Below are 15,091 nucleotides of genomic sequence, written 5' to 3'. Positions count from 1 at the left end.
ACTAGTTAAAGTTAATTGAATAAGACATAAACTTGAAAGTTCATGGATGTATCAAACATATTCTAAAATTAGAGTTAATTATATTTATAAAATGTCTACCACCCATCATCTTTATACTTTTAACTATGTAATTAATAGGCAGTTAAAACTTTAAAATGTAAATTTTTTACTTTTAAATTTGTGTATGATATATCATTGAAATTATTAAACATAAGATTAAAATTTGTAATACCATTAGATAAAATTGGAAGTCCAAATACCTACAATACATTTAAATTTTCGGAATCTAGTATACACAATATTAAAGTTTAGAGACCATTTAAAAAGTTACTTATTCAACCGTATATTAAGTTTAAAAAGCTATTAAGGATATATAAATTTAAAAGATAAGGAATTAAACTTGTAATTAAACATCCTTTTAGAAAATAGAATAATATTATATATGTCAAATTGACCTATGCGTCAAATGGGTGAAATTTTACTCTTTATTTCACTATTGAAAAGTAACAAAATTGAAAGGGAAAAGAACATGGAAGACCGGACCCTTATCTCAAAATTTCATTAATTATGCCCTAAAGTGGTGGCAACACGTACTTTATTTCATTTTATAACCCACTAAGAACAAAGTGGATTAACCTATCAAACAAATTTCGTTTTTTTTCTTTTCCCTTCTTTCTTAGAAGAATATTTCATGGTTCAGCACTCTCTCCTTTAAAATGTGTCTTCCACACAAAATTGTAGTGCACTTTGCCCTTCTGTACAATCTTTCATTATCTTCGACTCTCAAACCTGCAGTGACAACATCTCTTCAACCATCAAAATCAACTTCAATGATATGAAAATGACGTTTGAAAGTGTAAAGTCAAACATTAAACTTATTTTGAATTATTAAAAACATGTCTATAAGTGATTTTCAACATGATACAAACGATTTGAACCATTTTGAAATCACACTAAAATGGAACATGATTATCAAATAATATACCCAATACCGTTATTAGGTGAAGTATGAGTCTTCCATGTCCCAATATTTCCTCCTGATACACATGAGAGTGTCTCTTGATTTGATCTTTTTAAAACAGTAACTATTAAGTTTTAAGCCTATGTAAGTCCCTCGATTAGGAAAATATTAGGATTATTAGTATGGTTATTAGAAGAAGCATATTAGTAATTAGATGGTAAGTTTTCTAATGCTTTTAGTTATAAATAGAGAGAGTGGTGTTGGGAGCAAAAGTGTGAAGAATCTTGTGGGATTTTCTTTCGAGAATTTGGAAAAGACTAGACCTCTCAAAAGATTAGGTTATCTCATTACTTTTCTATTCCCATATTTTAGTGTTCTTGAATTTTCTATATCGTTCTGGAGTGTTCTTGTTTAGAGATATCCTAGCATGGAAAAATATTTTAAGAAACAAAGTAGAGGGGACTTTACCAACTTTGGAGGGACTTTAAGGAATACAAATGACAAGGCATACAAGATTCACATGATTGCAGCTGCGGTAATCATGTTATACATAATGCACTTACTGTCCTTGCTAGGTACAAAAGCCATTTTAAATGTATTTGTCAGCTCAGAGAGCCTGTAGGAAATCTGCAGACAAGACAAGCAAACATGGGATCAAAATTTAGCACATTCAAAGGCTTCAAGACGTAAAAAGTAAATAACTGATACTATTTACCGTCATAAATACGATAGTTGTAAACATGAAGTTCAATAAAGGATAATTTGGGATGATAATGAGTAATTTCTTCGGCTGGGCATCCGGAGCATTTGATCTGGAAGATAAAGTTAGCGAGTAGAGTAGAGACCACTATAGCATGTACATATTTTAGTATATGATTATTTTTTTATATAAGAAACGATTTAATTGATGAATGAAATAATCCAAAGGATATACAAAATAGTCCAATCAATCGGTCTACAAAATCAGTTTCCAATTATCAGTTTAATTGTTGATATATTGTTATCTTTATTTATGCATTTGCCACCAAGGCTTGTCGAATTCAGAAATTCATAAAAATGTATTATGTTTCTTGCAAAACCATTTTATGTATGGAACAAAACACCAGCTGAAAAAGGAGGTTCATACCTTAACCAAATATGGAACTGCGAGATGTGTCCAGTGAAATCTTTCCAATCCAACTGGATGGGTTTAAAGCAATTAAAAGTTAAATTATATGATTAAAAAAAGCAGTAAATGGGTTTTAAAATAATAATAATAATAATAGTAAACAAGAAGATTTACCCGAAAAGGGTCAACGTATAGCTACGGGTACTCTGGGTAATATTTCGTATACATATGTAAGCCCTGCTCCACGTGAACAAGATAATACTTAACTAACATATATAGCTTTTCTATTTCAAGCTCTATATAAGAAAAGGTTCACATACGTGATGGGAATCCAAGAAGTGTAAGGATGATATTTGTTGTAAGTAATACTGTCCAATTTGAATATGTACTCAAACCATAGATATGCGGCCTGAAAAGTCACAAAACGGCTTGAACTAGAGGAGGATAAAACCAATAAATGACTGTGCTACATGTTAAAGTAATAAACATTCTACCGTTGCGGATGTCACAACAATTGTCGTTTTGATCAGTATCCTGGGCTTCAGTTTTGCATCGTCTAACTTTTCAATCCACTTCTCAATCTATCAAAAGCATTTCATCATAAAGAATATCTTAAAGGAAAATGCAGCCTTATTTGGATTGGATCAATCAAAGACGTTAAGACGCCTTATGATGCCATGAAAGAACTACAATTTCCAAGTACTAAAAACGTGAAGATAGTACAACATCAAGCACGTTTAAACTTACAGTTGAATAATAGTATGCATATATCATGCCTAATATCCAAATATAACGATCAAGCCCCGTGCGGAAGTGCCACTCATACATAAGAGGCAAGTGTTCATCCAATCGATTTGGATCTTTATATCCTGCAATAATAATTTGAAATTTTAAGTTGGTTGGAGGAAATTCTCTATCCTCTAAAAGATAAAAATAGATCTAAAGCTACCTAGAATGAAGGTAAATGGTTCCCAAAGCACGTCAAACACTCCCGGTGTTTCCCACAAAAAATTTCACCGCAATGACGGTTCTAATCTCATTGTACTTGTGCAGAGCACCAATAGTACCATATACCACGAGAGAGAAAAAAGTGTGCAAGGGGCAGATGTAGACATGTAACTGTTGTCAAGGACAATGCAGCACATGAACACCAAGAAATTAAGCCGCCACATCATCTGCTCAGCAAAAAATGTAAAAAGTCAATGAAATATTAGTTTGACCACAAATATCTTCTCTTTCAAAATATACTAGCAAAAAATTGAAGAATCAATAGGAGAGCATGCCTGAGCAAATCTAGAGAGGCTAAAGTCTTTACGAGCATAGTAATACGAAAAATTCCCAAATCCAGTCATCCACACATAGGCAGCAACACATACACGACCAACATTGTAAATTTCTCTTGCATTAAAGTAATGGTACATCAGAAAAATTACCTGTAGAGGAACAAAAAGAAAATGAAGTTAGCAATTGTAACTTTGTGAGCAATTTCACATTATGGCTGGGAAGATTAGAGACGAAATTAAGACAAAACGTAGTCAGGAATCATGCTTCACTAAATTCAAATCTCCTAGTTGACGTGATTCAGCAGCTAACATAAAAACCACTGCCTGTCCAATGGATGAAAGTTTGTTGAAACTTATTTCAAAAACACACACATATTAGTAAGAAACTGTGCTTTCATTGAAGAGAACACTGATAATTATGTGTAGGACTGACTGACCTGCATCCATCCTTTCCACTCCTCGGTTTGATGCCTATTCAAGAAGAGTAAGGTTTTCACTGAAAATGGCGATTTATCGAGGTGTATCTTGAACGTAGTAATTGCTGAAACTAGGATGAGAATAAGGAAGAGAAAGAAGAAAAGATCTCGATTGTAACTCTGCAAAATTTGACCATATAAGAGAGATTAAATCACAACTGGTGTATGTCAACAAAATGAAGTTCATATAAATTACAAATTTCAATCTTAAGTGTAAAAGAAAATCACTTATTTATTTATATATATATATATAATACATTTAATGTCGAAGAAGTACATATGTAATAGGAACATATCTGAATGGTTTCTAATGAACAATGTAAAAAATAAAATTACTAAAAGAAATTGGAAGAATAGAGTTCTTGAATCTAAGACACCTTTGTTCCTGTTCCAAATATATCAGTACGGTCACAAGTGTAGAAGTATGCTACAAGAAGACCAAGTTCAGATCTGAAAGTGAGAAAGAGAGAAATATATTAATAAAAAAAAGGGATAAAATTCAACATTCAAGAGATGTCACATTTAAATATTTAGCTTAAATTCTATACAAGGGTTTACGTACGCTGCTCTGAGTAACATTCGATTTTCTATCAAGAATGACTCTTCCAGCGTAATGAACCTAGCAGGCAAAATAAACATAAGCAAACCTAAAGAATCAGCAGCTGATGTAGGAAGAAACTAATGCTTCCTTTTGTAAACCTGATAAAAGTAGAGAATGAAGGTGGAATTCGAGCTCCAGAAGGAATAGACTTGATAGCCTCCCCTTCTAATAAAACAACTCTATCATCTTCTTTTCCAGTATGACTTTCTACCTCATCCAAGCCAATATCAGAATGCCTTCTGAAAAAGAATCCAGTTTCAGTATGGAAGATGTTAAAAGATGAACGACTTTTCTACTATAATATCCTGACATCTAAAGCCAACATATCTAACTAAAAGCACCAGATATTGTCGCTTTCTAATAAACTAAATTCTCTCATTGTTATTAATTATTCTTCCTCTTTTTACTGATTAAGCTGATAAGCTGATTTACTTTTTTAACAAGAAACCAAACTTTTCAGTGATAGATGAAAAGTTATATTTGAGTTCAAGTAAACAAGAAATGGGGAGGGTTCAAAAAGGGGGGAAAATAAATTAAGTTGATGTTCTAATCAAAAGTAATGTAGCTAGTAAAATGATTTCCAAGACTGTTGCTAGCAAGAAATTATAGATGTAGAGACAAATTTGGAATTGTAGAAAATGGTAGATAAGAACTAAGTTAAAGAGCTTTCTTGCAGAATCTACTGCTCCTTCCCAATAAACCTAATTTCAGCACTCCTCTTAATTTACAGAAGTAAAAGTATGCTAAAAGGAAAGAGAGGACATAAAAATGAACATGTCTTAAGAAAAGAGAGGACAACAAAAATTTACAGTTAAAAAGGATAGTTCAAACTTACACTTTGGAAGAGATCGACTTCTTTTTAAATACTAAGTACTCTGAATAAATCCACGCAACGATAATGGTTACAAATCCGATAAGACACGAAACCTGATCAATTAAGTGACAGAACCAGTATAAATCCATAATGACATTCAAGTAGGTTCCATTCATAATGAAATGTCATTATCCGATAATGGAGCTAGCGAACGAAATTATAAGAAAAACTACAACATTAGAATCTAACTTCCTTCAAATCACAGGATCATCAAGTTAATCGAACGAATTGAAATAGGTGGCAAAGTGATTGGAATACAAACCTGAGCGTGAGTCACAGGGCCTAATAAAGCCATTGCTATGAGTTATCGACAAAATCCGAAATGGAAGAAGTCGATCAGAAGGAATGCTTACGAGATTACAAGAAACATTACCAATTACGTTTTGGCGCTCGCATGTGAAGAGAAGAAAACAGAAGAAGATGAGTGAAGAGAAGAGTTCCATTGGAAGTATATATATGTAGCAGAGAAAGAAGAACGGTATATCGAAGAACGAAGAAAGCTGTAAACAATTAATGGAACCATAACCACAAATTAAAGTGTTTCTAACGTTGGAGTTTCATAGTGAAACCGATTCGAGAGAGAACGCTGCGAACGCCGAAGATCTCCAGTACAGAAGACTTCGCGTTTGTCTTGGGGGTGAATTTGAGATGAGTTTGGTTTAGGATTTTGAGGACGGTGCCGGAGTTTCTTCCTGCGGCGAGAATTTTGAACGACATGGCCGGCGGCACACAGGGGCGTCATCAATGGTCTAGTCAACCTTGGTTCCATTTTCTTCCTTTTTCAACTGCAGAGGAGTTTAAAATTTAAAATTAATAATTAATAAAGTTTGTGTATTTAATAATTAATAATTACTGGCTTATTAAGTCGCTAATTTTATTGTTTTTTTAAATATTAACGGCCTGTTTGGATCGATGAGAGGGAAAAAATTTCAAAATTTTATTTTATTTAACTTTTTATAATAAAAACGATTTAAAATGAATTTTAAAAATATTTCAATAACTATTTTAAGTGATTGTGAAACATTTCAATTTTTTTAAAAATAACTTATTTTTAAAATCGGAACATTTGAAAAATTATATTAAACACATCTTAAGTCGTTAATTAGCATAAACAACAATTTGGTGCAAAATCTAATCCATCTCAATAACAACATAGTTAACAAAATTTAAATATGGTCTAACCATTGTTTGAAGTGTAATTTCACTTCATGATTTGGTTTTTCATACTCGTTGACAATTTTTAGTTTGTTCCTTTTTTTTTTTTTTTTGGGTTTTGTGGTTCTTATTGTTAGTTTTCCTCCCTTTCATAAGTATTTAATTTTTAAAAATTAAGTTTATTTATTCTCAATTGCTATTTTGAGATTTCGTGAGTAAAATAATTGAATTTTAAAATAAAAGCTACTTTCTAAAAATTATGGGTCTATTTAATAGATCGTGTTTGGTAATCATTTCGTTTTTAGTCTCTTTTTTTTTTAAATTAAGTCTAATTCTTTCTAATTTATTACCATGATTTACATTCTCCTCAAGTATAAGAATTGAACTATTAGCCAAATGTTGAAAGTAAAAACAATTAAGCCCATTTGGTAACCATTTGATTTTTTATTTTTATTTTTTAAAATTAAGTCTATTTTATCCACATTTTTTACGACTTTTTTAAGTACAATGATTGAATTATTAGCCAAATTCAAAACACAAAAACAACTTTTTGAAAGTTAATTTTTTTTTAGTTCTCAAATTTTGACAGAAAACAAATAAAGAAATTTGAAAATAGAAATAGTATTTATAGGCTTGATTTTTAAAAATAAAAATAAAAAATAAAATGGTTATCAAACGAAGCTTTTTATTTTTAGTTTTTGAAAAATAAATTTGTTTATACCCAGTTAAGGTTTCTATTTTTTCAATTTAAAAACATTTTTTAAATTGTTAAAGAATTAAAAAGAAAAAAATAAAGAGAATTATCGTCTTTAATACAAGGTTAACAATTTAATAAGCATGTTGTGTTGGTGCTCTGATGGTAAAGGTGCTCGTTTTTAGAGATGTCTAATGTCCCGACGAAACTCGTGGGGCCCACTTCGAACAGGATTATCTGATTAGGCGAGGAGGGATTGGGGGGAAAATCCCTAAAAGGGAACGGGTTCTCTGATTAGGCGAGGAATGGAGGAGGGATTGGGGGAAAATCCCTAAAAGGGAACGGGTAAAAGGGGACGAGGATAGGAAATGCATTCCCCACCCCGATTAGCTTTTACATATTTATTTAGCATAGTTATCTAATGTTATGTTATTATTATTATATAAATATTACATTTAAATTTCAAATTTGATTATTTTTTTGGGAAAGTTAATGAATATATTTAAATTTAGATTATGTATGTGAATAATTTTATTTATATTTATTTCTTTCTAATTAAAAAAATTAATTAGCTTTTTAGGCCAAAATTTGAGTAATTTATCTTTAAATTCATTTAGTGATAAATTTACTATTTAATTAAAATTTGCTCACATTAGTGATTTAAATTAATGAGATTTAAAAAAAAAATACCAGGAAAAATTTATTGTGGGGAACCCGATCTTCGCGAATTCCCCATTGTAAATCCCCACCTCGATCCCCATAGGGAATTTCATGGGATGGGGAATAAAATGGAGAACGGGGATGGAGATGGAGAATGACATCCCGACCCTGCATCGTAGACATCTCTACTCGTCTCCCATAGCACATATGGATTAATTCCTAAGATGTGTGAAAAATTTCTACTTTTGTTTCTTTACTAATTTTTAATCCTTTTCTGGATTTAATCACGTGTGCCTTATGGTTTGAGTTCAACTTCTAAATGATGCATTTATACTAGTATTTGTCGAGTTACCTTTTGATAATTCTATCTTGTGACACATTGAGTACTATATATGAAATAAAAGTATAAAAAATGTAAATTAGTCGGGTTTAGATTAAATATTTTCATTTTTACATCTCAAATGAAACTTGTATTTTATCAATATGTTTATTTCTGTTATTTTTTTTCTTTTGGTTTATGATTAATTGATGCATATAAAATATTCATTCATGGATTAAAAAAAATTAAAAGTAAAGATATATTTTTTTTAACTATATATATTATTAAATGATAAGTTATTGTAAAAATAGTTTGACATTATTTTTATATATATAAAAAAGTATAAAACTAAAAAAGTCATCCAAAACTTATTTTAATATTTTATTAAAAAAACCATGATTACCAATATTTTTTTCAATTATCTAAAAAAACAAAAAACAACCAAACAATTATCAAACATGTTTTTTTTTTAAAAAAAAAAAAAAACTAAAATAAAAGATCAGTAATTAAACTAGAGATGTCCAATGAGTAGGGACGGTGAAGGTTTCTCCGTCCTTGCAAAATTTCTCGAGGGGATCGGGGCGAGGATTCCGTGAGGGAGTTCGTGGGGATCGGTTCCCCACGAGGAAAATTTTCTCGTTTATTATTTTTTAATATATGCATTTTAGCAATTTTGTTTATTCCCAACCAAATAAAATTATATATATTAAACTAGTTATTTCCAATAATTTTTTCATTCAAAGAAAATAGTATAAAATTTCATTATAAAAATAATATTATTGTATGGGTAAAAATATAATTTAATCATATAATTTCTAAAAATTAAAATTTAAATATTATCATTTAAATACTACAACATTTATGGCGATTGAAAGGAGGGGGAGGTATCTATTAATCTTGCTAAAGTGAGTATAGCATACAAAAGTGTTAGAGACCAAGAGATCGTGGTTCAAATCTAGGTAAAATATACTTTTGATCCCTAGAGTATGGATTTCATGTCTATTTGTTCTCTAAAATTTTTTTAAAAAAATATTTTAATCCCTCACATTTGAGAAATAGTTAAAAATGGTCCTTTAGTTACGTTGATGTGTTAGTGCCTGTATTTAGCTAATGTAAGTTGACATAAAAGTGACAATTTTTTAATGAGGTGGAATTTAAATTTTTACCCTCTTATCTTATTCTTTGTTTTTTTTACTCTTCAAGTTTATCATCATCTTCTGCCACAACTCAACGATTCCACATTACTGCCATCACTGTCGTCTGAGCCACTCCACCGTCACGGTACCGCTGGCACTCCCATAGCTGAGGAAAACAAATCTTGAACTTCCTTCTTTTATTTTGGAAGAGGAACTTTTTATCTGATTTAGAATTTTTTATTATTTGATTTCATTAAAAAAAATTATCTTTTTGCTCAGATTTGGAAGGTACTATTTTTTATCATTTGTTCTTATTTCTATTACGAAATTGACTAGTAAAAAAATACTGAGCACATAAAATAATATAAAGATGAATATATAAATTTACGTAGTTCATTTAATAATTCATTCGAAACGTCAAACAATACCTTCAATTATTTCAACTATAAAAAGGAAATCAAGAATTGAATTATTTGTCTGGTCAATAACTTTATGGGTTATTTTTACTTAGATATTTTTATTTAAAATTTTGGATAAAGTTTTTTTTTTTTGCTTTTTTAAATTAGGGCAACTTTCATTTTCTATATATGGATATTGAGGACTTAACTAGTCCACAGCAAAGCAGTCCACTTGATAAGTTGGTGCCATATGGCAGCTGACATGGCTGCTGATGTGGAACTCTGTATTTGGAATCCGAGGAAGGCTTGTATAAATATATTTGTGGTTTAACGTTTGTTATCCTTCCCTCGATAGGATTGTTACACGTATAGATTTATGTTGTTTTATTCATATTACTTAATTGGTTTATTATTTGATTTATTATTCATTATTTATGTATATATTTGGTTGGTCTGCTTCCCATTATTCAAAGTGTATAGAAAACATAGCGTCCTTGATGAATAATACTGCAAGAAGTCCTCAATATGAAACTTGGTTAGCCATTGACCAACCTTATTAGGATGATTCTACAACCTATGACAACAGAGGTTGTGACCTAAGTAATGGGCCATGAAAGTGCCCAGAATCTATGAGATGCTATTCGAGAGATGTTTGGAAACTCGTGACGAAGAATTTTTTTTTTTCCAACTATCTCAATCCACCCGAAAGGGTTGTATGAGGATGAATAACTATCCACGTATTATGGAAAGTCATGCACATAACTTGGAGCAAGCTGAAAGTCCCATCCCACCTCGGTCAATGGTTTCACTAAAGGAATCGAATTTCTCGCAAAAACGTGTGAACGTCGTGTAATTGACAATCAATTTAAAAAATATAAAATAACAAAGAAGAATGTATACAAAAATTCATAAGATATACATGTTAAAACTTATAAGCATGCTTTTCTACATAGAGGAATAGGAAGGGGAGACTCACCCTTGTAAAATTTCTCTACTTCACGAATTTCCTCTCTAAGATCACGAACAATATCTCTGTACGAACACCGGTATTCTTCCAACATACATGACACCACCACACAACCTTGCTATTTTCCGGCAAGGAATAAGGATGTGTGGGGTGGGCTCCTTAGAATTCTTGGAAGAAGGGAAGGAAGATTACTAAGAGTTCGAGAGAGGGAATTTTCAGAGAGGTTTCCTTATGTGTTTTCACATTAACCACTTCACTCTCACTCCTTTTTAGTATTATCAATACAGATCAAATGTGAAGAAGAAGAAGAAGGAAGGGAGTTATTGTAACTCCCACTCACGTGTTGAAGAACAACTCCCCGTTAATTATATTATATAATATAATATAAATGATTAATTAACTTAATTAATCATATAATATGTATTTTGATCACGTTAAAATGCATACCTCTCTTATAATCTATAATTTTGATATGAATCATATTCACATTAAATTTTAACCTATAATATTTATATAAATCTCATTCATATAAATAATATTTGAATCTCATTCATATATTTATCTTTCACATATTATATAGTTGTAATTATAAATCATATTTACAATTAACTATATACTAATGTATATTAAACTTTATATTAATCGCATTAATATAACTAATACCTTTAATTCTGTTAAATAAATTGAACAATTCAAATTATTCCAAAAATAACTATTCATTGTTTTATTCTCATTGAGCTAGCAATGAGATCTTATGGACCTACATATTAGAAACTTTAATGATTCAAGATTAATTAATTAAACTATTTAATTAAATTAACCAATATTCATTAACTGTATATCACTCTACTAAATAACGACAATTGCACTTTTCGCATTGTAGATATATTTGTGCATCCATGAATATAACCAATCGATAGTAAGTTGACTCTTCACGAATTGCTCGTAACTATAGCTAGATCATATTACTATTTTACACCTGTAGTTACATCTAACTCCTCAAGTACCGTTGATTTCTCTAATGAACAATTAGTTATAGTCTATTTATAAACTAGACCCCTCTTTGGCCAGTAAGAGGGTGAAGCGCCTCATTGTTCAATACTCGAAATCAGCCTTTAAGAGAATAATTCATCTACTTACTCTCAAGATGAGAATGAGTGAACTTCATCTTGTCTAGTTGTGTTCCCAGTTTCCCACTCGGACAAATCCTCAAAATGGTAGGCTTATTGAGTCTGCGAATTTAGTCACTCACACTCATACAGATCAAAGAATCACACTCATAGACGGAAGTCCACAACTCACTCATAATCAAGGTCAAGTCACCTATGGTCATCTTAATGAAATATTAATCTCTTTGTATAGGATATCCCACTCATATATCTCTACATGAACAATCAGGATCAGATTTTCGTAACATTTTACCACTATTGTAATAATTAGAAAATGGGTCATATCCGTAGTGTCACCAGAATAAGGTACTCAACCTTATCTATATACTACAGACCATTTATGTTACTATTTAAACATAATCTACCTGTATGTCAACCACATACATGTTTAAGTTACATAAAATAACCTTGGAACTTAAGTTATTGGATTGGGTTAATACATACTAAATATCAAATAAAATAATATCTTATTTTATTAAATAAATAATTTGTAAAAAAATTACAAATTACAAAACACACGAGATTTAAGGCATCAACCCCAATATTCATAAGTCCTAATCAAACTGGATGAATAATATATCCAATGGTTGCAACAATTCAAGGACGAATGAGCATAAAATGGTCTAAACTTTAGTTTGAGATACTGAGCTTGAAAAATCGTTTTGATCTGCAAAATATTCTCAAAGCAACCTTATTCGGGAGTTTATCTTCATCTGTGAAACTCACCACAAACCATTAACCTTAGTGGAAATAAACAACGACAACAACAAAACTTCACCAATAGGTAACCACCTCTAGAAAATAGTGGACAAAGAGGTTATGTTCATGGGTAAGGAAGAGGATCATGGAACGATGGTGGAAGCAACTAACCAACCTATTGTCCCATATGACTACGATCTTCTTGTTTGCAATCACAAATTACACAAAATTAACGGTCAAGTACACTTCAAGACTCAGGGGGGGGCTATATGCTTAAGGCTTGAAAACTCTTCTGTCATTACCTAATGGCAGCTCAATCGTGTAAATGAAGCTCCAAAGAACTAGACGATAGTTCGATTATATAAATGATAGAACAAAGCACTAGACGATTTTGTAGACGATAATTGATTAGAGTTAAACGATTGTATAGACAACAATTGAAGAGCTAGACAATCGTATAGACGATGAGATGCGGAGCTAAACGATCAAGTACACTATGCGATAGGAACTAAGCGATCGTAAAAACGATACTTAAGTAAATACTAAATGATCATAGAGTAAGAAAGAAATAACACAAGTGTTTGTGTTTAAGTGGTTCGGCTAAAGGCCTGAAGGAACTCTTAACGAAGAGCATCCATGAGCGTGTTCGGATCTTTCCGATTTCATTGTGACCGAAATACCACACACACATTCTAATCAACAGTTATGTAAATTATACTTATTAATGGCATGCTTTGATAAATAAAATACAAGGGATTGAGTTCACATACCAATTGAAGACTCTCTTCAATTTCAAACTCAATGCAGCGGAAGAACCTTTACGTTCTCTATCGCCCAGCAAAATAGTCAGCTACAGCAGCACGATAGTCTACATGAACGACATCAACAAGAACAAGCAAGAGCAAGCAGAAGTGGGGCGACACCACCACTTAGAGCCCTAGGTATTTTCGGAGTGAGAATCCAAAGCGTGGTATTTGTTGAATTTGGTAGAGGTCGGAGGAATGGGCTGATCGTGTAGACAATAAGCAAGTGGAGAGAAAGCTATCGTATAGCGGGGATGCTTATCGTTTAGACAAAGCTACACGATCATGTAGGTTTTATTAAGCGATCTTCTAGTAAAAAAAACGCGGCACGCTAGGCGATCGTTTAGAGAAAGACGTGAGATCATTTAACCGATGAAGCTCTATCGTATAGGCTCTCAACTAAGCGATCAAGGCGTTTTCACAATGATTGCGAATTTTTTTATGAACCCTTGCAAAATGAAATAAATTTTAATTTTATTCTTCAGTTACAATAACCGAATACGGATTCTCCCACTAACGCCCGATCAAGAAGAGGATTTCAGCCAATTATCATAAAATTAATCAATTTAATTAATAAATGAATATAATCATATTATATTCTTACCCTATAGTTTGATGTCATATATCTACTACAGTAATTTCTCCTCCATTTGATATAAATCATATTTATATCTAATTTCCTCAAAAAATAATGTATCTCATACATTTAGTCAATTATATAATCGAGCTCACTCTTGTCAATTTGAACATTTCAAATTAACTCAAAAATTGATTTTCGACTTTATCCAAGCTACCTAGGGGACCTTATGGACTTGTGGCTCGAAACTCCAACGATACTTAAATAGCTGACTAAACTCTTTAGCCACGAGATCCACCATTTGTTAACTGCCAGATATTCCACTAAAGACCAGCAGCTAAACTCTTTTTACCACAGATATATTTATGTGTCTATCAGATATAACCAATCATGAGTACGACAATCCTTCACATATGCTCGTAAGTACAACTGGGCCAATTTACTGTTTTGTCTCTATAGTTACATCTCACTCCTTAAGTACCACTGATTCCTCTAATGAACAATACAACATAGTCCAACTATGTGTGAACACCTCTCAGGCCAACAGAATGTGTGTGGCACCACATCGTCCAAGCCTTGGAATTAGCCCTTAAGGGAGCTATCTATCTACTTGCCCCTGTCTCGGGGAAGGAGTGAATTCCATCTTGTGTAGCTGAGTTCTCAACTCCCAAATTAGACGAATCCCTAAAATGGTAGGTTTGAATCGGTGATCTGGCCACTCGCACCTATACAAATCAAAGAACCGCTCTCAATGGCAGGAGTTCCCAACTCACTCAAGATTGAAGTCATGTTACCTATGGTCATCCTAGTGAAGTAAAGTCTCTGTCATGAACAGTGTTATATAACGGGACGCTAACACTTCGTGGTCAGGTCTTATACAAACTTTTTGTATAGGACGCCCCCACTCGCATGTCCCCTACACGAACGATCAGGATCAGACCATCTGTGACAAGTCACAACAATTGTGACCATTCCACAAAGCGGGTCACATCCGTAGCGTTACCAGGATTAGGTTTCCCTCCTATATCCATATACTACAAATCATTTTGGTTATCACTCAAGACATAATCCACTTATATGTCACCACATACATGCTTAAGTTACATACAGATAACTAGGGATTTTATGTTTATTGGCTTGTGGTAAAGCAAATAAAACATACAACTGAGCAAAAACAAGATGTGAAGTAAATATCATATATTATACAACAT

At 31.9% G+C, this 15,091-nt stretch overlaps 1 protein-coding gene across 1 annotated transcript; it reads right to left on the bottom strand.

Annotated features, from left to right (window-relative positions):
• Window positions 1-467: 467 nt before the first annotated feature.
• On the bottom strand, window positions 468-5,554 carry RWA2 (O-acetyltransferase family protein). The gene is given in 18 exon segments (XM_090308726.1): window positions 468-789; window positions 1,525-1,588; window positions 1,677-1,773; window positions 2,088-2,112; window positions 2,115-2,140; window positions 2,244-2,306; window positions 2,390-2,478; window positions 2,564-2,650; window positions 2,817-2,938; window positions 3,019-3,080; window positions 3,082-3,181; window positions 3,184-3,244; window positions 3,353-3,502; window positions 3,790-3,948; window positions 4,206-4,278; window positions 4,391-4,447; window positions 4,528-4,668; window positions 5,265-5,554. Coding segments are annotated over 18 exon segments (1,644 nt in total). The 5' UTR covers window positions 5,420-5,554; the 3' UTR covers window positions 468-676.
• Window positions 5,555-15,091: the final 9,537 nt, after the last annotated feature.

This window comes from Benincasa hispida, chromosome 12 (assembly GCF_027475165.1).
Source record: "Benincasa hispida cultivar pf3 chromosome 12, pf3_genome.v1.1, whole genome shotgun sequence".
In the NCBI taxonomy this organism is placed as follows: domain Eukaryota; kingdom Viridiplantae; phylum Streptophyta; class Magnoliopsida; order Cucurbitales; family Cucurbitaceae; genus Benincasa; species Benincasa hispida.
This window is presented reverse-complemented; position numbering and strand designations above follow the sequence as displayed.